Raw genomic sequence first — 26793 nt, forward strand, 5'->3', positions numbered from 1 at the left:
TCACCAGCCAGCATGGGGAATGGCAGGGAAGTTATGGGAATTAATGTCTACACATCTTAAAGCTGCCATGGTTGAGAAACTGGTCTAGACACTTCATAAAGGTTATGATCTCCTTAGAAACACTTTAAATCATGAATGACTGACAAGGTCCACATATGGCCCTTGGCCACAAAAAAATGTGGCCTATTATGTTGCTGGATTGTTTATTCCCAGGGTGAAGGAGAAGTAGAGTTCTGGTTCTTTGCTGTTAACATCAGAAAACCAAATAATTTGAAAGAGCATTTCTGAGACAGAGTGTAAAATGTGTGGCTCCCATCTACTCGCCGGTGTTTCAAATTGCTCGGTCACTGGATAGAAACGACAGAGCTGATGAAATTGAATGGTGAAGAATTGTATATATAGAATTTGCACACACAGGCATATTCATAATTGCAGGGCTGAAGTAAATCACATCCATTCACACCCTTCAATGTATTATCATGTAGCTTCTGTCTCATACAAACAACCAGATATACAGTATATACATAAAATGTTGTGCATAACTGTAATCCCCATCTTTCAAATTTATGTTCTGCTCACTGGGCATAAATACTGTTTGTGTGTCAGAAACCCATTTATAACATGATTAATTGCTCCCAGACTTGAAAACAACCAATTTCCAAGAATCAAAGGAATCCATATGGATCCTATCAAGAGACAATGCTGTTCTTCTATTGTTTGCTGATTCTGGTTCAGCAACAGACTGTCCACCAGATTTTCTTAACTAAGTAAGATGTTGTTCAATTGAGGGAACGCAGAAACTGTAGCTTTTTCTAAAGATTTCTAAGTTGTGACAATCAAAAAAGAAGCACACTTAGCCTTTGGAATGCTTTCTTTTTCTTTTCTTTTCTTTTTTCTTTTTGGTAGACTTGAGAAAACCTTTGAAAATTAAAAGCAGATTAGGAAAGCTTTAAAATGCCATCTTTTGATTAACCAGGATTGTTTATCAGTGTTTCAGAAAATACAATTTGTTCTATTTTGTAACAGCACTAATATTTTCAACAGCACTATTTTGTAACAGCACTAATATTTTCGGCTGGACAATTAGGAAAAAAAAATGCAAGTTTAGGTCAGAGAAGTGCTGGCTAAAGTCCTGCAATGGTAAGGACTAGAGATAGAAGTTCTTTTGTACTTTTGTACTCTGCAAAAAGGCTTGGAGAAACTAGTGTGTATAAACAACACAGGCTTCCTGTTATGCTGTGAGTTCAAAAAAGTCCTAGACCAAAATTATAATGTGGGTATTGAGCTAATTCTTGAGCCTGCATCCCATCGCTGAGCTATACTCAACTATACAAAGCTGGCATGTAATTATTTAAGCCTCTTGACTGATACCTAAACAACACAGTGTAGATCGCTTCTGGTGGCTATTTTATGCCTGCTTTGAAAATTATTCCAAAGAATAACAGAACAACAAAATAACAGAGCTGGAAGGGATTTGGGTCTTCTAATCCAACTCCCTGCTCAAGCAGGAGACTCCTTAATCACTTTTGTTGCTGTTCTCTGCACTCTTTCTAGAGCCTCAACATCTTTTTTTTATATCGTGGTGACCAAAAGTAGATGCAATATCCTAAATGCGGTCTTATGAAGGCATAATAAAGTGATATTAGCACTTCATGTGATTTTGATTCTATCCCTTTGTTAATGCAGCCTAGGATTGCATTGGCTTTTTTGGCAGCTGCAGCACACTGGTGGCTTATATTTAAGCCGTTGTCCACTAGGACTTCCAGTTCCCTCTTGCAGTTACCGCTACTGAGCCAAGTACCACCTATTCTGTACCTATTTCATCATGTTTAACCATATTCAGCAGCATGAATGAAATCCTTTATTAAGTCTTCTTGCATGAAGAATGAGAAGATAGCTTCCAGAATAAAAAAGAAGGTACAATATTCTGACCTCAGAAGGTTTTAGACAAATACCTCATATTCTTTTCTGGTGACTATATTTTTAAACATGAGTACTCTTATCCAGTCCCATATGGAATACGAAGTGCAATGATATTGCATTGTTGTACAGCTATTATACTTCACTGTCTACTCATTTTCAAATTTATTGAAAAGTCCACAACTGACTGGGTTTGTATTATATTCTAAACCATAAATCATGATTCACAAATAACCATTACACACAAGACAGAAGTGGTGCTTTCACTTTAAAATGGTCAGAATTGCTCAGGATAGATGGATCTTATATCAGGAGCCAAGCAGAGTCCAGGGACCACAGAACAAAAATAAATGGAATCAAAAACAAAGTTGGCAGGCCAACCCATTATCCTTTACATAGAACACATAAATGCATCCAAACACTTATTCTAAACCTAGTGCACACCAACTGATTCTTTTATACAGACAGCCATTTTCATACATAACAGAGACCAACGAACATGTTTTCTCACCCGCCCAAATGGCATAACAAAAGAGGAGTTTTTCACTCCTGATTTTCAGCAAGTGCAGGATCACTGGTGCTGAGGTGGAGGCTAAGAGTTGAATCACATTGAGAAAATAGTTTAAGAAACCATATATCGTATCTAAGAAAATTAAAAAGGAGAAATGGATGATCAAACCCTGCTGCTCCACAGGTATGAAGGTGGGAGGATATACTATGACAGTGATGGCTAACCTTTTTGCCATTGCGTGCCAAAAGCATAAGTCCACACCCATAATTCTATGCCTCCGACGCATGTGCCCGTGAGCCCCCCACTTTTGGCACACGGTGGGCACAGTAGGCCCATTTTTTTGCGCTCCCCAGGCTCCAGAGCCTCTCTAGGAGCCTGGGGAGGGTGAAAACGGCCTTCCCCACCCCCACAGAGGCCCTCTGGAGGCCAGAAACAGCCCATTTGCCGACTTCCGGTGGGACCGGAAAGCTCATTTTTTGTTCTCCCCAAGCTCCAGAGCCTCTAGGAGCCTGGGGAGGGCGAAAACGGCCTTCCCCACCCCCACAGAGGCCCTCTGGAGGCCAGAAATGGCCCATTTGCTGACTTCCAGTGGGACTGGAAAGCTAGTTTTTTGCTCTCCCCAAGCTCCAGAGTCTCTCTAGGAGCCTGGGGAGAGGGAAAACGGCCTTCCCCACCCCCACAGAGGCTCTCTGGAGGCTGGAAATGGCCCATTTGCCGACTTCCGGTTGCACCAGAGCTGAGCTCCCGTGCCCACTGATATGCTCCTGCGTGCCACCTGTGGCACGCGTGCTGTGGGTTCGCCATCACAGTACTATGATAATAAGAATGGCAAAGCATGCTTATTTTTCCATATTTATTATGTCTGCATATTCTTATCTATCAACTTGTGCCCAACTTTCTTCTGAAAAGAAGGCAGGGGATCATCCTCCAATAGGACACTCTGACAGATTTATGAGCCTTTTTACAGATAAAATTATTCACAATTTCTTGGATTTGGATATCTCTTTAATGAGACAACTCAGATGACAATTTGCAAGACTATCTGGGGATTATTTTGAGTTTATGGAGAGGAAGGATGTAATCTGGGTTCTCTGTGGCATACGGTATATCCTAGTGCCTGGTTGTGCTTGCAATCAAAATCCTGGCATGATGCCTGAAGGCTATGATAATATGAAAGAGCCAACATTCAAAATAAATCCCAGCAAGACAGAGTTGCTGTTTTCAGTACATGGACTACGTAGCTCAATTCTTGTTTAACCATTGGCTGTCAATAGGAAGAAGAAGCAGGTTGAAGAAGCAGGTTCCTAGATATAGAGGTGGATCTTCTGGATTTCAAGGCTCTTGCCAGAGGAACAGATAGATGCTAAGGCCAAGGATGCTTTTGCCAAATTTCAGCTGGTATAACAATTGCAATCCTTTCTAGACTGAGGGGCTGTCATCACTGTGGAGCTAGGCCACTGCATTGCACTCTATATGAAACCACTCTGCAGAAAATTCAAAAGCTACAATTGGTCCAGAATGTTATGGTACATCTGTTAAAAAGTATTAAGGGATTTATCAAGGATACACCAATTCTAGTATTACTGCATTGGTTACCAGTTTGCTTCTGCATTCAATAAAGCCCTACATGGCTTGGACACTGAATACGTAGAGGATTATCTTCCCCCAAAGATCATGACCTGTCCCATGCTTTCAGGAGGAGATGCTAAGGGTCTCTTTCCCACATGATGTGAAGATACTGGTGTATGTATATGCATGTTTGTGTGAATATCCTTTTGGTGGCTGCCCCATACTTTGGAATATCTTGATTTCTAACGTCTATGAAGCTCCTACATTTGCAACCCATAAGAAGCATTTCAGAACTTTTTGTTTTGCAGAGTATTTGGGTCAGAATCATGATGGGATACTTTTAATTTATGTAACTGGAGTATTATTTGTAGCTATTATTTATTGTTTGTAAACTGTCTTTGGTCTTGTGAATTAGGTGAGTTCATACATAGAGAAAATAACACGGGGGAAGAAGCATCCAGAATTGAGGGAACAGGACTTTTTGAGTAGGATAGATTGGATGTCCAAGCTGAACATCCAAATGTGCTGTTTTGTTGAGCACTCATTAGTTATTACTTTTATGTATTTTAGTCATTCTAGAGGTAATGTATAATCTTAAGGCAAGGTAATTGGTTGCCTGTTTTAATTCTGCCAGCAACATACAAAATAAGGTAGGTTAGACAGAATAATTAGCTCAATGGCACCTACTTATTTTTATAGTTGAACAGATGCAGCTGTCATAGCTTAAATTCCAATGCTCAGATGCTACATTCACTGCTTCACCATTTATAGCTTTGTGTGGGTCATCATGATCAGATATATTTAGGTCCTAATCAAAATCGAGCCATTGCCATTCATGCTGATCTTATTTTAGGTTTTTCTGAAGGTCTTTCCAGATTTCACATCTGAAAGAAACTACCTTGAGACAGGGTTTGTTTTTTTCATACATGGTATGTAAATATAGACTTTCAGGCTTTGAAAGAAAAGAAAAACTTGAAAAACAAAGGTGGCATATACTATGAATTCCAGTTAGCAGTGAAGCTGAAGAATAGTTAAATTCACAATAGAGACACTGACCAGTATTACTATTTTTGGAGAGCTTCAGTTGTGGTCTCTTTGATCAGCACTTTAAAATTGCATTCATTCTTCTTTCTGCAACGAGGAAACCCAAACCTGTGACAACATACTCACCAAATAATATCCTGCACGCCTCATCCAGTTTATATACAGTATATGTGTTTTGGCACACTTTGAAATCTGGCTTCCATTTTAAAAGCTGTTCCCAAACTTGTTTAGCAGTTTTCTTCCCTGCTGATCTAATCTTTCCTCCTTTAAATTCTTTAATGTACCAAACAGGCAGTTAAACTGAATTTTGCTAGAGATTTTAGTTCTTAGGCTTCCTATTAAAAGAAAATGCTTCTTTTTTTTTCTCCAAGATCTCTGCTACTTGAATTATATGCATCAATGTAGTCTAATCTCTGAGCAATTAGAAAAGGAATAATTGTGAGTGTGAGGCATCAAATCAATGAAATTATACTCCCCCAGAAGCTAATCAAAGTCCATTTGATTTGCATCAGTTAAATACAATCACTTCTTCTCTTCTCGACAAGTACGCTTTGATGTACTTGTCATTCAGGGATTGGTCATACAATTAAGTATATTGATTTTGACAGAATTAACTTATACTAAAGCTCTCCATAAAAAAAATTCCTTTGGCTTCCTTAAGTTCACCCTAGAATTTCCATATTAATTATTAAACTAGGGAACTGGGGTACCAGTTGATGATGAAATAAATGTTCAAATGGGAAAGAATACAAATGACCCTGCATTATGAATGCTGTCCTATATATGTCCTTCTCAGTAATAATCATACAATTCATCACTCGCCCAGTCATCATTTGATCCCAGGTTGGGCCCCTTGGGCAGAGCCAGTGAGGTTAAATTCAGTTGATCTGCAAAAATATAGGACACAAAGCATATGGTTACCATCTGAAATGAGTTACTGTCCTCCTTTATCTACTGCTAATAATTGTTGGCTAAAATAATTACATTTCCAAATAATAATGTATAAATTGTGTTAACTGGATAATGGGTGCTGCCTATGAATTTTACAAGCTATCAGCATAGTTGTAACTTTCAAACAATTTGTCAGGCAATTAGCATATTGGTTGTAGATGTTTCAGATAATTTGCAGTGACCAAGCTAGTGGATCTGATAGTAGCTGAACTCCAAAACATCTGGAGGAAATCATCTATCCTTTTCCTAACAATGGGACAAAGGCTGCTATTTTGATGGCAATGCCATGCATTTACAAAGTGCTGTTTGAAATGCAAAGAAGAAACACAGTTCCCTTTCTTTACAAAACAGTATTTATATTTTTATAATATAACAACATTTTATGGGGCATGGAAAATAAATAATTTACTTGGTGAAATTGGAGAGGGATTTCCATATTTCCAAATTTCTAAATTCAATCTCTATGCTGTCACAAGATATATAAAATATAAAAACTAATGACTAGGTAGACATTAGCAACTTCCAGAATATAGAAGACACGTGTGGGTACTGGTGGACACAAGAGAAAACCAACTGTTGAGACAAACAGGTTGGCTAAAGGAATGACTTAAGGTTAGTTTCTACTTACCAGGAGTGAGTACCATAAGGCTGGCAGGAGCTGCCACTTGTCCAACACTGTTTCTTGCATAGCAATGATAAGTTCCTTCATCAGTCAACCGCACAGCTTGGATTTGAAGCCAGCTGGTTACCTCATACTTCTGAGGACCTCCCCTAAACTACAGCCAATTACATAAGACACATTTTAAATCTCTCTCTGTATACTGTATGATTCCATTGGGGAAAAACTTTTTAAAAAACTTTATTCTGGGGTTTATTGATAACTGTCCTGCCATTTTTATCAATGACTGTGACACAATTTCGACAGATAGGTTAGGTTGACAGAAACTAGGCTGAAGTTACCCACTGAGCTTCCATGGGTAAAATGGCTATGACTACTCTGCATTGATTCTGATGTAGAAGATCTTTACCTTAATAAATACATAATAAAATAATTACAATAAATATCACATCATGTCAAAGTTCAAACAACAAACTAAAACTTCAGTATGCAGAATCATGTTGATTCATTTTCCCTTAGTTGATAGAAAATTTAGGAATATCTTCCATCTTGGATTTTAAGTTGGATATACTAGAATCATTCACTACTCTTAACCACTGACCATGCATGACAAATCCGAACTCCTCATTTTTTTATACATCAGTAATTCATATTCAATATCTTTGACTCGTTTCTTTTCTGAACAGTCTATTTAATACTTTATAAACCTTAAAGCAACACAGTGATACTGTAGAGCAGGCCCAAACCATATTTCCAACATACAGAAATTAAAAACAACCATTACTCTACATCTTCTGAGGGATTAAATCCATATTTAAAAAATATTTTGTTGAATTAATTCCATTGGCTTAGGATCTCGATATTTGTGAAACACTCTGCTCTGGGTTGAATTTGCTCAACTGATGAGATTACAAAGCAAAGGCTTGCTGAGAATCCCTCCTCCAATGCAGGAACCCCTTTGTCAAAAATATTCAGTGATAGCCCTTCTCTTCTAGAACAGCTTATATCAGATATTAGAACACTCCCTCTTCATTAGCTATGAAGAGTTGTAAAAAGACCCCTTCTGGAGCAGTTTGATGAAAGATTATCCAATTTGCAGATCCATTGGGCTGGATTTATGAGCTGTATTGAGTTTCTTTCTATTGCTTTTATCCTACTTTGTATTTGGTTATGATAAACCAGTCAGAGTTTCTGAATTGGAGTGACACATACATGCCAAAAGACAATGTAATAAATGCAAATTACTTGCAAGTTGCCCAGATCTAAATTCATATAATTTCAATTTGGACTTTAAACATATTTTAACTTTAAAATAAATTCAGTGTATTCCTTTACTTTTCCCATGCTTTATTTTTGGTTCACCCTCTTTTGTTTCTTTGTAACATTATTGTGCTTGTTTATGTTATTCTTTTGTTACACATGAAAAAGGAATCATGTGTATGTGGATTTTCACAAAAAGCTGTAGAGATAGTCCACATGTAACCTAAAGTTTATTGCTTAATATTGTAAAATATAACTCATGTAGGATGAAGTGTTGGCTTCAGCACAGCTCCCTGAATCATATTGTTTTATATAATCACATCTACTCATTCATGCAAATACATGCTTTTAATCAGTATATCTAAAAAAGAAACATTTGGTATTTTTCTGAGTTCAAAAAGCTGCAAACTTAGAACATCAAACATGTTATCTGTCTTTTGGCAGGACTATTATGCTGAGCATTTTATCTGAGAAAGTCTCCATCATCATACTACACAGCATTTAGAAGATTTATATAGTCACCTAACTTTGTATAACTACAGCTTTGTGTAGTGTACAAAAAATAAAAATCTCCAAATATTATTGCAAATTAAAAAAAAACCTTATATCAACAAAAGAAATGAATTTGATTAGCAACACGTGAGATAACATATTGCACCTATATCATTTATACTGCACCTTCCAGAAGATGGATTTATCTATCATTTTAGACTAAACCTGGAGTAAAAGCCAAGTTTTTAAAGCTTTCCTCCAAACAAAGGGAATTGGGACCATCTGAATCTCAGGGACAGATTGGTGCAAAGGCAGGCACCACAATAGAAAAATATGTTTAACTACTAAATTCATGGATATATAGTTAACATTGCAACTTGAAATTTGTCTTTTTACAGTTTTCAGCTCTTCTCTTTTTGTATTCCCATTGGTTAGGCTCATCCCATCATCTCCATATATATTTGGAAAGTGTTGGATTCCATACTATTTTTGACTCTTTCTTTAGCCTGATTCCAAAGCACATTGTGGGTGTGTGATTACAACATACTGTACATAATGTTTATGGAACTAAGGTTTTTTTTTTTAAAAAGCATGCATTTAATCCTATATGCACATAATATGCATATGTATTTTCTACTTGGTCATGTGCTAGACATTTCAGACTATGTAAAATACCAATGTATGTTGCTGTTCTTTCCATAATGGAAAATAATCTAAATTATTTACAGATGGAACTAGCAGCAGTATATGTTCTCTCTCTTCTTTTAAAGCCTAAATGAGGAAGTTTGGAAGTTGCCCACATATTGTCTTCATTTCTTAGTCTTCTCTGTAAATAGAATGCATGGAATCCATGTCTCTATGTGAATGCCTACATCCAGATTTTTCCTTTCACTGTCAGGTCAGAACAGTGAATTGCACCCAAAAAAAGATGTTGCATAATCAATTGACAGATTAAAAAAAAAAACTGCCTTGGAATAACCATTTAGTTATCTAACACCACTGCAAAATTGAAACAGATTCTAAAATGTGTAATGTATTGGCAGGGGCTGAACCAGAAGGGAAAAGGGAGGGGGTTGTTACAGAGACAGGAGGAAAGATACCCAAAGTTTCATAATTGCACTCCAAATTGCTAGAAATCTCATCTCTCTCTTAATATTGCGGAGTACTATTAGACTGATCAGACAGTTCAAAATTTATATTTTACTTGATGGACTTGTATCCAACAATTTCTGAAGGAATTCAGTTTATCATCATGTAATCTCCACAGCAACAATCCTGTAAAACAAACTTCTGTAAAAAGAAGTGACTGGGCCAAATTCAGCCACTGGGAGAAGCATGGAATTGGAAAAGGGTAACTAGGCCTTTGTTTCATCCAGTGCTTAGGCAGGGGTGAAATGCTCCTGGTGCAGACTGGATCAGGCGATCCGGTAGCGATTGTGGCAGGTGGTTCAGAGAACCAGTAGTGATGGCGGTGTGAGGTTCCGCCCACCCGCCCAGGTGTCGTTACTTCCTGGTTTTAACCAGGAAGTAATGTGTTTTTTACCCTCTGTGCGGCGCGTGTACTTCCGAACCGGTAAGGAAGGTAAGTAGATTTCACCCCTGTGTTTAGGGCATAAATCCAAATTAAAGCAGCCTTGATGAATGGCTACTAAGTCTTGGTTTGACCACTTAGAATGAAGGGGAGCCAACTTCACTGGGTAATTGGTTTGACTGTAAAAAAAAAAGAATTTTTTTCTTAGAATTCAGTTGGGATCTATTTTTCTCTAACTTAAATTCATTATTCTGTGTATTGAAGCAATAAAGAAAAGGTATTGCCCTTTTCAGTGTGATTTCCTATCAGATATTTAAAGAGTGCGCCTAGCACCTTCAATCTCTTTCCAAAGGCTTTAGTTTATAATATCCTAATCATCCTCGCTGCCTTTCTAAGTTTGTTCCTGTTTCTCCGAATCCTCCTTAAAGTGTTATGGCCAGATCTGGACACAGTATGAAATGAAATATGATCCAAACACAATAAAATGGAACCAAGCTGCATTTTCCTTGTTGATTCAGTTTTCCACAAGAATTTCCTACCATGAAATTCTAGTTATATTAGCTCACATGAAAATCCATTTTTGTGAGAACAAAATATATGTTTGATTCCACTCAGTCTTGGTTTCCCTTAAAATCAAGAACTCCAGCAATACTTTCTAAAAATACCATTTCATTCTACAACCCACATTCATGTAATTAACAGACCATTGTTCCAGAAACCAACTCCTGCCAACACATTTTGGGTAGCCAGGGATTCATCTGTAAGAAAGGATGTTTGGTCCATTTGCATGAATGATGATGAGAATACTGTCTGAGCCCCCAAAGTCTTGATCTTTTTCTAAGATTGCTAAAATCTATGGTGTTTTGTCCTACACCATAGGTACTGTATCAGCAGGGACCAGTAATTGTTAGATCTGATATGCTTAGGATGTTGTTTTGCTGTATCCTTAAGGATTGCTCCTAGCAATCAGTACACCTCACAAGCTAATGTGTCTGGTAAATATAAATACGTTTCACTTCTTCATAGTGGAGAATTACCACTTACCAATTACCATGGCTCTTCTTTGTCACTCTTTTTCTGAATTATCTGAGCCCATTTCAGCCACAAAGGCCTGAAAACTCTTTCTGAGTACATGGTGCACAATGTCTTTATGTACGTTTGTCTCTTGATTCTGGTTATTTTCATTCACTAGGCTTATTCCTATCGAGGCCTCACAAATGGCTATGGCTATCTGCTTCAATAGCAATAAATATGTCAGGTTTATCTCAAGGTAATTAATCCAGTCCAGGACTATACATGCGAAGGCTATTTTACAAGTAAACTATGCACTAGGGGAAAAATAACAGCAAGGTTATGAATCCAAACTAAACTAAGTCAAATTTCCAGGAAAAAAACCTGATAGTGAGGAGACCGCAGTAGGAATTTCATGAAGTCACCGCAGAATAGCATTATTCTGTGATACAAATTCATGATGATCCTTAGATAGAAGTTGCTTCTGATCCTGTTTTGACTCTCAACGAATTTGGTTTCCACTAGCAGATTTCTCCTGAGTAATCTTGCAAAGTCTTGCTGTCTCTTTGTGAAGTTGAGCACTCCTATTCTCTCTGCCCATTGTTGTTCACTTTTCAACTGCTGGCCTATTTGAGGCTAGATGGAGGAAGTTCCAGGTTTGGGTCAAAATTGTAGTGTTCATTTTAAGAAAGTTGAGGTCAGTGGTAACTCAGGTTCCATGGTGCCTGGCAACATAGATTTCTGGAAATGATTCATAATCTGAGGAAGAATCTTGAAACCATGCTATGAAAACGTCTTTATTGGAGTTTCTTCCTTATAGAGTGTTGATTCTACTATCAGTTTCCATTGTAGTGTTTCTTTACTATGATCTGATAAATTCTTTCTCATCAGCTGAAGCGCCTCCTTATTGCTCCAATCTTCACTTTTTCTTCGAGAAGTACACAAGCTTGGACCTGCTATGAATATAGGTCAAGATTCTCTCAGGTAGGTACACAAATATACCTCTCAGGTCATAACTACAGATTTCTATCCACTCATCTTTGGGGAGGGGGTGGGGGTGGAGTAGCACTAGGAAAAAGTTGTATTTCCACCTGTTTCTGGTTCTCAGATTAGCTGAAGTACAAACTTTCAGTTTACTTAGAAAATTTGTTAGAAACTTTTCTGTCAAATTCCACCAGCAAATTCCTGTTTAGCAAAAGTCAAAGTTTTGGACTTGCTGAATGAGTCAGATTTAACATTAAAACATGAATCAATAAAATGGCATGATCAGCCTTTTTTCACAGCAGCTATACAAAATCTGGCTACTATGTGGATAATTTGGATATTTCATCTCGTAACAGCTTGACATCCATTCTGCCCGGATATTGGCATGGTGCACTACTCCATGGCATATTTTTTTATGGAGATTCCTATACTAGGTGCTAGTATCTTGTATTGTTTTACTTTCCAGTTCAAATGGGCACACACATTTGTATTCTATTCTAACAAGGTATATTTTAGAATATCTGCCCTACAGAAATACAAGAGAGAGAACATTGTACCCCATGTGATCCACACCCAACATTTTAATTACTTCACCACATTAGCAAAACAATATTTACCCTCACATAACAATAATTCCAAGGCACTCTGTCCCTTGACATTGCTCACACATCTTTAGTTTCTCCCACTATCTGTTGGATTAACATCTCTAGGTGAGGAAACTTCATGTGTACAATTGCAAGTGTGAAGATTTATATACATGCATGAAGAGCAAGTATGCAAAAAAAAATGCACAAAGACAATGATAAATATATAATGATAGGGTGGAATTGTTTGTATATGAAAGTCAAATCTTTTATAAAGCCTTGAGGGTCCATATGCCTGTACAATCATTCTTTTCCCTACACTTCACTTAAGATAAATGTGTGCAGGCTTACATTCTTAAAATCCCACTATCTAAAAAAGATCTCCAAATCCCATGCTGCATACAGATTTAGCAGTGCATTAGGATCTTGGTAATCTTGCTTAATATCTATTTTTCCACTAAACATTTCTGATGCAACATATTCTCTAGCATTACACCCAGACTATTTTTAATTAACTCATAGCAGCAGACATTCTCTCTGGAGAGTTTCCCATTGTTTTAGCTTTTTCTTTTAGGAAAGCAATTCCTGGTTCCAATTTAATTTGTTCAGTTGTATTTTCCTCATCTGTTTTCTTGGACTAGTGTGATTGCACTTATGTCAAAGGAGTAGTTGAAGTTTGATACAACAATGCAAGGAACAAAAATGTCCCTTATTTTAAACGATAGATGCTATCACAAACATATCCTACTGTTTCTCTTGACATAACATGGAACTATCCCAGCCCCCTAACCAGACTGTGACTTGACATATGCTTTTACCCCACCCAAACATTCCATATAATAGTAGAAATTTTAGTTTCCATAAATGATTCCTAGGATTTCCTCACACACCCTTTAAATGGAAGGGTGTAACACTAAGTACTTTGCAGCTTTTAAGTTCTATTTTAGGCTGGCTTCCCAAGCTTGTTAACCTCTGTGAAGATCCATGTTAGGAACATTCATAGATCACTACAATATTTCCAATTGCTAATGCAAATGTGTGTAATTGTGGCCAACAAAAGAACAAGCAGTAAAAATGGAATGGTAATTAAAGCTTGCAGTAAGAAAAACAAAAGAAAAATGGAGAATAGTTCATTGGTTAACTGTATTTTGAGCAGCGCCAAAAAACAAAACAAAGCAAAACAAACAAACAAACAAAGGTTATTTGAAGAAATCTGTGCATGTCCAAAGCTGGTTGTCATTTGTTAAGCAAGTCCATCTTTTGTTAAGCAAGCAGAAGTTGTAAATCAGCAATGTATAGCATGGAAGATCTGAAGAACTTTGAGAGCCAATTAGATGTTATTATTAAAATTCTCACCTAGGAGATTCAGGTTCAAGCCCACCCTCAATCATGGAAGCTCAGTTGATGACTTGGATCTGTCCCTCTCTCAGCCAAACTTCACCCGCAATGCTGTTGTTGGAACAACAACAAAAAGAAGCCCAAAACTTGAGAGAAAATTTTTACAAAATGTTTTTATAGATGGCATTTGGATCCCAAAAAGTTAGCTTGTATGTATCCAAGCTTACAACCTACGTGTTGGAGATGTAAATGTGATGATGCAATGTATTATCATTTATGGTGGACATGTAAAAAAATTAAGGCATTTTGGATTAAGATATGGTGGATTATATAAAATATTCTTTAAAAGAAGATAAAATTTACTTCACAGTTGTTTTTATTGGGTATAATTACAGACTGTACGGTAATAGAGACTAATTTGATTTTGAATTTAATAACTGCAGCCAGACTTTTGGTGGCGCAGTACTGAAAGAAGGAAGACTTACCTACTATTGAAGAATGGACATTAAAAGTAGCTAATTTGGCGGAGATGGCTAAAATTTCTGCATATTTGAAGGACTGTTCGAATGAAAGATACATATTGGAATGGAGAAGATGGATTGATTATATTCAAAACAAATATGGAACTAAAAAGTTGCAAATAGCTTATGAATGAAATATTTAGATGAATTCTTATATTCTTATATTTTGGTATGTATGGGGGAGTTAAAGTGTAAGGGGGAGTGAAGAGCTTATAGTTAGTTTGTTTATGCTTGATTATGTTTGTTAAATGCTATAACCTGTATTTTGCTCTGGGAAGTCGGGGTGGGGGATGGAGAAGGGAAAGGGTGGGGGGAGGAAGGGGGGGGATTTGTTTGTAAAAATATTTTAAAACTTTTCAATAAAAAAAAACAAAAAAAAACAACAAAACCAAAAAGAAGTCAATATTACATATGCCATCTTGAGCTTCTAGGGGGAAAGTGGGAATAAATCTGACAAAATAATTAAATATAAATAGTGGCACTTTAGGACCATATACAAAGAGCTAAAGGGAGGACCATATTCCCTATACCACACATAACCTCTGTTTGAGGGTAGACTAGATTTTCAGGGTTACCTGAACTGAAATGTGGGGGTCATCTCCAGGAAGCAGCATATCCAGACCCTCTTTCCTCCATTCAATAGATGCCATGGGAAATGCAAAGACCTCACAGCCAAAGATCACATCTTGCCCAGTGATGTTCCAGATATCATAAGGAGGAGACACAATATGGGGCTCTAGGAAAGACCAGAAAAAGATCTGAGAAGTCAAGAATCTCTAGTTTATTTGTCCTTGGAAGTATTATCTTTTCTGCTCAATTTTAGAGATGATGATTCCTCGAAGTTACCATTTAGTACACATTTCAAGAGATCCTTTAATCATATGGTGATTAAATCACTCTCACCTTTTGATAGTTAGCTTGTAGTCAAGGCCTGTCTTATTTTTATTTATTTTTTTTGTAACATCTAAACTTTTCAAAATGGCAAGGGCCTGGGACCAGATTACTTTCAGGACTGTCTCTCCTCACCTGTCTCATGAGGTCCAACAGGAAAGGCATGTTCTAGGTCCCATCCACTAGAGGAAAGCCTTTTCTATTGTAATGCTTGCCCTCTGGAACATCATTCTTCTGCAGATTAGGCTTGTTCCAACCCTATAGGCCCATGATGGCGAACTTATGGCACACGTGCCAGAGGTGGCAGGCAGCGTCCTCTGTGATGGCACACGAGTCGTCACCCCGGTCGTCGCCCCATGTGCGTGCACTTCCCCAGGCCAGCAGGTCTCTGCTGCGCATGCGTGGGGGGCTCATGCGGGGAATGCACTGCATGCGCAGGGGCAGGGTGCGTGCAGCAGGCCGTGTGTGTATGTGGGGGGTGCATGTGCGGGGGCTGCACTTTGGGGGTTCGGGTGCAAGCGCATTCAAGCAAGTGCATTTGTGCACGTGCGCTTTGGGCACTCGGTCCAGAAAAGCCTATAGCATCCCTGCTATAGGCTTTCAAGAAGGCCTTAAAAACCTAGTTTGGAACCAAGCCCTGGGCTCCATTATAGTGATGAAGTATATTGTGGTTTTATTTAATCTCAGCTCCTATGTTTGTTTTTTATTGTCTTTATGATATTTTACCTTTTACTTTTTGATCACCACCTAGAGTCATATGTTTGAGATGGATGGTCATATAAATAGGATAAATAAATGAACTATTGCACTATACTCCCAGTTTCCTTTCAGCAGAAAACCTTTTATGATTGAGCTAAATAGTGCTGCTTTGCCAGGCCATCAGCAGCTGTTATAAAGAATGTATTTGCATCATCATGGCACATCTGTGAACAAGGGCCCTTGGCCCCTAAACGGTGGTCCGGGGCTTTGTCGCAGTCGTTTAAATGAAATGCTTTCTAGGGATGTTGCTGCTGCCTCCTGTTGCTGGGGAAACATGACAGCTTTGTGGCAGCTGCTAATCAGCTTGCTTTATTGTCAAATGCTTGGGTTTGACTTAAGCTTTCTGGCTAACTCACTTTTCCTCTTGTTTTAAGCTTTGATGCCTGGGGAGAGATGGTAGCTGGCTGGTAGGTAGAGCACAAGTTCTGCATACAGAATGACTTTTATTCAAGCTCTGGAACCTCCAGTGTTTTGTTCTCGTTTTTAAAAAGTTCAATAGTAATGAGATAGATTTTTACCTCAGCTTGCCCTGCCAGTTAGATATTAGATGCCAGGCTAGATGAATAATTTATGTTTTATTAGAAAGCAGCTTCTAATCTTTCAGCCTTTTTTTTCAATAACACGTAGCATTGTGAGACCAAATATTAGAAACATTCACTTCTTCCAGTATCACAATCCTATCTCCCCACATTCTTTTCTGTTTCTCGACAACCAGCCTAAATTTGCTTTTCGTTACCGAACCATCACCAACATGGAATCCTAGTTTATTCTTCTATTTCAGGATATCTCCTTTCCTTGTGATAAGGAGATCAAATTAGAGGTAGTTCCTTCAGCACTTGCAGGTCTAGCCCCCCGTTTATTACCAGTGTCATCTCAGTATCTCATGAGATTTCGTACATATTTTGTATCTTTGTAACTTCATATTTGGCAACAAGAAATGGGATACAAAGCCACAAACCTAGCTTGTAGCGCTCCTTACAGTTATTACAGAAGATATGTATTATGTATAATATGTAAACGTTGTTTTAGTAGCAGACATCTAGAACAATATCTAGTCTGGTTTGATTTACCAAGTTCTGCTATATGATGAAATCCTAGAATAGTATATCAATGCAGACCAATGTGTATGCCAGATGACACTTGCTATCCCTAATATATAATGTTTGTTACACATGAAATATTTCTAGCACTTACCTTAACTCTAGCGATTATTTTTATATACAATTGTTTGGGGTTGTCTAGCTCTAGAAAGTAACAGCCTGTCATTGTGGAATTCCAGATATTCAGGTTCATCTTAATGCTGAGGACTGTTTTACCTGGGTGAATTCATCAATAGGCATTGATTCCTTATCTTCAATTATTTAATTCTTTTTAAGATCTTTATGATTGCAACACTCCATAGAAACAATAGATACACACTGAGTGTGTACTATTAAGAAATATGTTCAGTCCTTGTAGAGAAAGATGGTAGATAAATGGTACCAGCGTTAAGGACTAGATAGCAGAATGTGTGAAAAAAACAATTCTGAGAACTGCAAAATTATTGAAACCAGGTTGTTTTTGACCAATCTTTCTTATCCAATTTTAAACCATCAGATTAATTACTTCACCAGACATTTTTTGTTTTGAAAATGTAAGAGTGTAGAATCATCGTTTCCCATTTATTTTATTTTATTTTCAAAACATTTAAAATCAGTCCTTTCTGACACTCACACAGGCATTGGGGAAGAGGACTTACAGTGGACCTTACCTGATTGACAAGGTCCTTTGTGAGCTACAGTGAGATTAGCCTCAGGGTTGGAATTAAACACCTCTTGGAATTTGCAGATCTGAGCATATGTTTTGCCATCAGAGCCACAAAGAGCTTGGTTAGATAAACAAGTGCACTGGGGCTCAGGCACCTCGCCATGTTGCAGGTCTTCGGAATCAAGACGGCACTCTAAATGATCCCCACATTTGCCATAGAAGTGGTTGGTATGGTCCAGGTCGCAGATCTGTCCCTCTAGATTTGCACATTCCCAACAACAGTCACAGGCATCCAGGACCACTCCAGAAAGGCAACCACGAGGAGTGGGGCATTCTTCCAATCTACATTCTACACAACTCTCCCCTTCCTCTAGAAGCCTCTGCCAGCCACGTTGCAAGTAATCAGGACCAATGGGCAGTCCCGAAATAAGGGCATCCCAGCAGAGAAACAGCATAAGAAAAGTGACTTGTAGAGAAGCTAGGGTAGCAGGTTGAGACATTCTCACTAGTTCACTGGAACTTGGCACCTGTTTGTCACCCGTGCTTGTCACCATCCCTGGGGCGATGGAAGGGGATTCACTACTTGTTCCTTTTCAAAACCACAAAGACATCACTGCCTGCAAAAAAAAGGAAGGAATTCAGATGCAGCAATTATTTCACCTATCAGTTTCTGTAAATGAATACTTGAATTGGAACATTTTGAGAACAATATTTCCATGCCTCCCATTGATGATCTGAACCCCTTATTGTGATTTTTCAGGATGAAAGGCTGACTCTTCTCAGTGTAAGTAGCTCTCAGGCAAATTATACTATCAAGAGAGCGTTCCAGTCTTTAGATCAGCCAGTGAGGGAGGCAGGTACACCTCCCATCCAGGTTGTTGCAAAATGATGGGGACACAACAGCAAAAGGCATTGTCATTTATGCCTGAGAGGCATAACAAATTCTTGAGCAGGGTCACAGGGGCTCCGTTTTCATATCAGTATCAGCACATGAATGACAAATATAAGACACAGAAACATCAGTGATCATTTTGATTCTATTTATTTAAATATTTTTATTAAATATTTTTATAAATATCTTTATTTTTATTAAATTTAAGTTGACAGTAACAGGTCCATAGGTAGAGACTCAAGTAAGGAAATCTAAAGCAGGGCACAGAATCATTGCAGAACTCTCAGAACTTAAACACAGAATCACACTTACATAGAGATACAGTTTTTATTGTATTACTTCCAAGCAAGTTGTTGAGTAAAATATGGCTAATATGTTTTTATTTATATCTCTTCAAGTAAGTACAAGGATTCAAGGTTTATTGCTTCAATGATAGCTGATCAGTGAGGAGGTCAAATTCCTAAAGCTCCTCTTTTATCTCTGGCACTAAATGAAGTGCCAGAGAAACCTCTTTGAAAGAACCTCTTTCAGGTTCAAAACTTATTAACCAACTTTTTATACTGTCATCATGCAGCTGATGTGGAGCTGAACATGGTGAGTTTTTATAGACCCCCTAATCTGGGCTTTTAAAAAGTCAATTGTATCATCTTGTATGTCAGAATGGGCAAGTAGTTGGCCCTTACCTTTTTTCCCCCTATCAATGAGTTGTATAAACTCAATTTAATGTTTTTAAATCGGGGGGTGAGATTGTGCCATAAGCAAATGATGAAAAAGAATTATTCTTGAAAATATGCTTTTGAATCAGCTATCAAAAAGCAGTTAAATTTAAAACAATTCTTTTAATATTTTAATATGTATCCACATATAAATATGGAAAAATAATATAAAGAACAAATGTCATACACAGGATATGCAATAGAAGAGCCTCTTGAAAGTTTTCAAACTGCACATTAATTGTAAAAAAGAAAATTTATATTTTGCAAGTCTTTTTTCTGGAACAAAATGTTTTTCTCCTTTAGTATCTTGGATTAATTACATTTGATGTAACTGTTTCTGCCAATGATGTCCCATTTTTTAAATAGGGGATTCAGTTTTTATTAGAAAATTTAGAGGACTTCTTTAATTTTTTATTATGCAGTGTGACTGGTACAAGATGTGTGTTCTTAATGGAAAAGCAGTTACTGCTATGATCAGTTGCTCTTCTAATGAAGTACTAAATTGTCTTCAGAGAGTTAATATAACTGCCTTTTTTTGAAAAGCAGCATTGCTATTTCCCATTACCCAATTACATAATGTTCAATTACTGAGCTTAGTCATTTAAGGTTAAATGTATAGGCCTGACTCCAAAAATGCCTTTTCAGGAGTGGAAAGATTTTTTTTTCCAGCATTAGGATAAGATTAGTTTAGGATGTTGCATAATCTGTTACTCAAGATGCATACTTAACTCAATGTTGTCTTTGTCAAAATTCTGACATTTCTATGATAATTTTTTCAATAATAAGACTGCTAGAATGTCTTCCTCTTGAATATCTCTGGATTTAGTTTAGTAGTTTATGTAAAAGGAATCTGTTTATTTATCTACCCTTCAGTGTGGGTAACTTACAGATGAATTAAACTAAAACCGCAGAAAGCACATATAAGAATTTGGGGAGGAGATGGAACCTAGCAAACAACAATAAAAAGCCTTCAAAACTAGTGAAATTGTAAAGCTGCTGGCAACTTCACAGTAAAAATAGAACAATGCCATCCAGATGTTGCCCAGAGCATAAGCACTGATACATGTTTAGTGAATCTGTCTTTTGGATATTTTAGTCCCAGCCCACTGACAATACTGTTAGCAGTTTGAATTGGCCTCAGAAATAAATTAATATTCAATACAGCTGAAATAGTATAAGAATAATATGTTCACCATAGGAAATGTTTGTTAACTCCCCCCCCTTTTTTTAACTGAACAGTTTCTCAGCTGAGCACTGTACAAAGACAGTGAGACTCTATTGCAATAGTTCAGGCTAGATGTTATTACTGTGTAAGTATAGCCAAGTCTGCCTTCATCCCAGCTGGCATGCCAGTTTAAGCTGGGGAGAAACACTCCTATTGTGGCCTTCTCAACATCCAGAAATGTCAAACTCAGGAAACCTTCAACCAGCCAGATTAGTTTTTGGAGACAGAGCACCCATATACAGAACAAGCTGTACACACTTTCCTGGATCAGTCGATTCCCAAAAGCAACAGCACAGCATCTTACTTGGATTACGTTTCAATTCCTTAACTCTCATCTAATTTATTACTCATTTCACCAGTCCAGAGCCTCAATTACTTCCCCAAAATTGAATGGAAAGGAAGACAGAGCTGCTTGATTTCCTGTAAATGTCTAGCAAATTTTGTCAGTGTGGTAATCTTCCAGGATCTTAAATGGAAGTGATAGCTACATGAGAGAAATAAGGTCAGATGAGCTAAAGGGCCAGAAACAAATAGCCCATGGGTGCGCCTTTGAAGTACAGAGAGAAGCCTAAGGGAGGAAATTCCCAAACCCCAGTCTCCCCTGAATTATTATGTAACATGCTCCATATGCTGGAATTATTAGCAGAACTATTTGAGCAGAATGTACAAGGAAAGAGACAAGTACAGTATTCAGAAATATTTCAAATGGAAATGATACATATGACAGTTGACAATAAAAGTTGACAAATGATTATGGAATATTCTTGTTACTTCGTGGTAAGGCATTCCAGTTTTATCAATTTCAACAACCATAATATTAGTCAGCGGAAATAGTGCAAGAGCAGATTCTTTATATAGATAGTTAACACATAAAATAAAAATTAATAAATCACATCAGAGTTGGATACGTGCAGTTAAGAGTTGTGCTTATGTCAGCTATTTACATTATCCAGAAATTTAAGAAGACTGCCCCTAATATTTATTTAATCTTTTTAAAGCACCTCCTACATAGCAACTGGATTAAATGACCCAGATTATTCCTGAATGATACAAAACAAAATTTGAGAAACAGCTTGTGAAACAATCTTCTAAATACTCTCCAAACTATATGATTTTACAGAAGTTTATGCATATAAATACTAAGCTTTACTTCATCTTACTTCAAATTGATATAATTCTTCCTTTAGGATTAGAGAAAATTAGAACCCTTTTGTTCATAGTTCTTCCAAAATCAATGAGTCCATCTAGTACCTTTCCAATAGTCCTAATTTTTCAATCCCCAACCTTTTCAACTTAAAATTAAATTTTGTCAGTTTTAAGCACCCTCTTTATGTCCCTTCTTCTCACTGATCACAAAACGTATTTCCATAACAAAGGGGTCAGAATAGAACAGTGTTTTTCAAACTTTCAGACTTTTCCACTTTAAGATGTGTGGACTTCAACTATTGGAATTCCCCACTCAGCATACAGTAAATGTTCCTTGTGCACATCAATGCACAAGGGACCATGAAAACATAGGTGAAGAACCCTGAAAAGGGTATATAAGAGCAAACATTGTTGCAATTTTTGAAGAAACAATCATGAAAAACAAACTTTCCCTTTCTCCTGCAAATTAAGGAGAAAGATTTCTTTTTCTTTGTTCATGGCAAACGTTGGCCCACTGACTGTAAGTGGCCTCAAGACCCTTTTCTGTACCCCCCAATGCATTCAGAAATCACACTACCAAATATTGACAGCAAACTATAGAGAAGCATTAGTGTAATTTTCCTCTAAATTACAGATGAAGATAACAGAAAATAGTTGTACGCTTTCACCTAAACTTAACATGTCTAAAATAAATCCACTCCCAAATTCTAGCTTGTAGAAGTCCTAGATGTGCCTGTTTGTTAACATCTTCATGTCAGTGTTTTGCCTAAACCTCAGCCAATTGGTAGCTGGGGGAGGGAGGGAGGGAGGGAGAGAGGGAGAGAGAGAGAGAGAAAGAGAATCCCAGGTATTCATTGGCGACATTTGGAATGCTATTTAGAATTAAATGTGGTTTAATCCTAATCCTGAACTAAATATTTTCCACATGATTTGAATACTAATTTTCTTAAGATAGCAATTATTCATTGGTAATCAGTGGTTTGCACACTGGAAATACTAAGAATAAGTTTTTATGGCAGCTGTGCTAAGAGTGGTGGAATTGGAGAACTTTTGGTTTGGATAGGTAGATATAAAGAATCTTCAAAGACATGCAGTACAATACAATTTATTATAGGACTCTTTAATTGACAAAATTAAGTATTGGTTATATATCAAGGACTGTATGCAAAGCAAGAACAACACAGAAATAGATAATTATTAAGTGGGGAAAGGGATCATGTTGATTCCTGGCAAATGCCTAGACTAGTCCTTCTAGATTTCTTGGTAAGAATTTCAGAAGTGGTTTGCCATTACTTTTCTCCTGGAGCTGAAGGGAAGAAACAACCCAAGGTCACCCAGTTAGTTTTATTCCTAAGGCAAGACAACAACTCACAATCTCCCGATTCCTAGTCTAATGCTTTTAATTACTACACCAAACTGGCTCTCAGTTAAGCAGGTAGTTATGGACTGTTGCTGAAACCAGCCAAGAACACAAGCTTGTACAATATTTAAATCAGTGCTATTTCTTTGCCGTAAAGCTAAAACTGTTAATCCCCAAGATTGCCATTCAAGTTTATTGCACAGGACTCGCTTGTAACAAAGGCTGAAAGGTCAAATAGGGACTAGTCATGATGGGGAAAACATTCATCCAGTGCTCCATTATCCTGATCCACGATCATTTTTCTCAGCTACCTCATTCAAGATCTGAAAGGCTGTTTTGCCAGAGACGATGCAGTAATCACACCTCTTACATTACATCAGAGAGCTAAGTGTGGTTCTTAAACATCTAGCCCTTGGGTAATGGCAGTGTGTGTCTGATTGCTATTTTTAGGTCAAGGGCAGGCTGCCTATAAAGAATTTTTCCCTTCCTTTCTCCAATATACTAGCACTATCAATGGCATCCATCACTCTTTTGCCTGGATTTTTAAAAAGATAATGTCATGGAATTACACACTAGTAACCATTTTTGTTCAAAAAACTTGGTGGGTAACTTGGGTTGATCGTAATGTATTTGTTTGTTTGTAGCATTTATATCCCAAAGGATTCTCAATGGTTTGTCTAAAATATAAATGTTAAAAATGTCTACTATGCAACAGTGCCACATGCACACAAACAAACAAAAATCCAGGAACAATTCAGAAAGACAGTCCAAAAATACCTCAGGCATCATGCCTCAAATGCCCTCTAGAAGAACCGTTTCTTCAACGGCTTCTGGCAGGTAGCTAAAACCAGGACTAATCTATCCACATTAGTAAGATACAATAGCTTATAGCAGTGATGGCAAACCTTTTAGACACCGAGTGCCCAAACTGCACACGTGCACATGCCCAAACTGAAAGGTGCGTGCAAACACGCATGCGCAGACATGCACGCATGCACAGCAGAGACCCGAAGACCATCTGGCCAGCAGGAGGCAGGACATCCCAATACCGGCAGCAAGGCAAGAGCTAAGATCTTTTTTTGTGTGTGAGTTTCTGTTTTGCCATTTGCAGAGAAACAGAAGTTCACGAAAAAAACACCACGGAGATCTGACCTGGGGCAACGGTGCATATGCCAGCATAGAGGGCTCTGCGTGCTACCTCTGGCACCCATGCCATAGGTTCGCCATCATGGGCTTATAGACATCCAGTCACCAGTGTCTCAAAATGACAGTAATGGAGACTAGTCCCTCCCCTCCCCGCTTAATGACAATTGTGATTAGTCTAGAACAGTATTGATCAACCTCAGCAACTTTAAGATGAGTGGACTTCAACTCATCCCGGAATTCCCAAGCCAGCATCTCAAAGGCTGAGACACATTGTCCTAGGAGATGCTATAATAAGCACCTGCTTATATTTGGGGTCATTATGAATGTTTCCCAACCACTGTAATTAGCTGGCAACTTTAGTTCTTGTTTGATGCTTGACATCCTCATCTGAAGTTTTTGGAGATTTTCCTTAAAATCTTAAAGTCAATATGCCTGTTTTTCTTTAGAACCATAGTATTATCAAGTGAAGGATGAATGCATGGTTCTAATTTATAGCAAATTTTGGCTCAGAATGTTTTTCTTTTACAGATTGGAATTTCATTATTTAATTGTTGATGTATAATTCTGCTATATAACAATGCTTCCTTGTTTTCTTCTTCAAAAGTAATTCTCTTTTTGGAGTTACAAAGAGAACTCATTAAAGATTGCTTTTTCCGTCAGATCTTGTATCATATATATATATATATTTCATAAAATATCTGGAAGCTGAGAGAGAAGTCTAGTATCCCAGGTTCATCTTCCTATTTGGGCTTTGTAGACAAATAGACTTTTATAGGTAAACAGAAGACTCCAAATCCAGTCATTCCAGGCTGCTCGGTATCACTTATACCAGTTCTAAGGATATACTTTAGTGTTTCAGTGTCTCTTTGTAGTATCTCCCATCTCCCCAAATTTCTTTAATTGACACCTTATCTTGGAAATTTATAAATTGTTGTCTCACCTATCTGACTATAGAAAAACATTGAATTACAAATCAGCTATTGAATTTCAGATCAAACTAATCCATAGATTAGTTCTGCTTTTTTCTGGAAAGTATGCTACACTAAATACTGAACATTGAGGCTAAATTGGTTTGACAGCCAAGCCTTCACAGAACTGTCCTTTCTTTCTCCTAATCACAAATATGCTTGTATCAAACTTTTTGCTAGATAGTCATTAATATTGGTAAACAAGGAATGGTATCAGTAATATGACAGACCTTAATTGATCATGCCATATAATGGACTGTAATTAACACTTTAGCTTAAAAAAAGATTTTAAGAAGGTTCACTTGCCACAAAGTTAAATCACAGAATGAAGCTAAGTGCATATCAGAATAAATAGGATGCATTTTCTTTATTCCAAACAGATTCTTGACCAAACCTCTTGATCAACATTATTCTCAACCTATTCATTCAAGTTTGATTATTGATAATCCAATGTTTAATAACCCAGTTATCCAATAAATAACTAGGAACGGACCTTATACTTTGTAGAAACTCCAGATGTCAATAGCTTCACCCATAAAAAGAACTCTCTGGAATAATCCAGATGTTTATCCCATTTAGGTTTAATGGATTCTAAGGATTCATTATCTAATTTAATTTAAAATATGAAGTCAAATCTGAAATACTTATTTTTCCAAAAGTTCAAATGCTTCAAAATGTAAAGAAACACCATTTCAGGAACTCTCAAGGAACGGAGCAGTTATTGCAGGCTACAAGGAACATCAAGAAAAAGTTTCTGGGTTTAAAAAGAGATCATCATGTAATTCCCCGGGCATACCTCATCCTTATAAGACTTATATCTGATCTAGATAGACAGAATCTGGGGAGAGGGAGTGTAACTCTTATGATGGATGTCTCCTTCTTTTGAGAGCTTTCCTGGTTCTTAGCATAATACACACAGTAAGCACAGCAGCTCCAAAATACCCCACTGTTTAAATCTGGCAACAGCTGTGCTCTCTAGGCTTTGGTGGAAGTTAGAGACACCTACCTCATGTCAGACAGGGCAAAGCTGGCAGCTTATTCGAAATCCACTGCTCGGTTGCTTCCAGTGTTCTGAGTATCTCTTTCAGCTTAGGTTGTGCTGGATGGTGTTTGCCTTTTCCAAAGGATTAGTCTTCTGTTTCACTGCTTAAACAAGAACCAATGATGTCACAATGAAATGTGATCCCCTGGACCCAGCCTTTATGGAACTCCCCCCACATATACACATCCACAACGATGAAAACTTGCCTGATTAGCCACTAAATTTGCTTGTATGCTGAACAGCCAGAAGTAAACCCCAGCAGCAGCCTCCCTCTCAACTCCACTGAGCAACTACAGTTGTAACTATATACCTTGTTCACTGCTTGTTTTAGAAATAGCTTCTTGGAGAAAAAGAACCCCCAATTTATATAGTATAAAGTGGTATTCAGCATCTCTAAAATATATATCTTGGGAAATAGGTTTGCCTAATCTGCCAAATCAAGAAGTATCCAGAAATGTCTGATGTGCCTATCCATATCTGTGGGGGGAAAGTTCATATTTATAGAAATAATAGCAAGATAAAGCAATGTTAGATAGTTGATAAGAGTGCTATTCCCAAACAGTATTC

General features: G+C 37.5%; 1 protein-coding gene across 1 annotated transcript; it reads right to left on the reverse strand.

Annotated features, from left to right (window-relative positions):
- Positions 1-1838: 1838 nt before the first annotated feature.
- KAZALD1 (Kazal type serine peptidase inhibitor domain 1) lies at positions 1839-26520 on the reverse strand. Its single transcript, XM_034439938.3, has 5 exons — positions 26191-26520; positions 17736-18348; positions 14911-15071; positions 6624-6771; positions 1839-5931 (listed from the first exon to the last, which is right to left on the reverse strand). The coding sequence occupies exons 2-5, from the start codon at positions 18283-18285 to the stop codon at positions 5837-5839; spliced, it is 954 nt and encodes a 317-aa protein (XP_034295829.2). The 5' UTR covers positions 18286-18348; positions 26191-26520; the 3' UTR covers positions 1839-5836.
- Between the last annotated feature and the right edge of the window lie 273 nt (positions 26521-26793).

The sequence above is a fragment of the Pantherophis guttatus genome, chromosome 6 (assembly GCF_059756535.1).
Source record: "Pantherophis guttatus breed Tessera chromosome 6, ASM5975653v1, whole genome shotgun sequence".
Lineage (NCBI taxonomy): Eukaryota > Metazoa > Chordata > Lepidosauria > Squamata > Colubridae > Pantherophis > Pantherophis guttatus.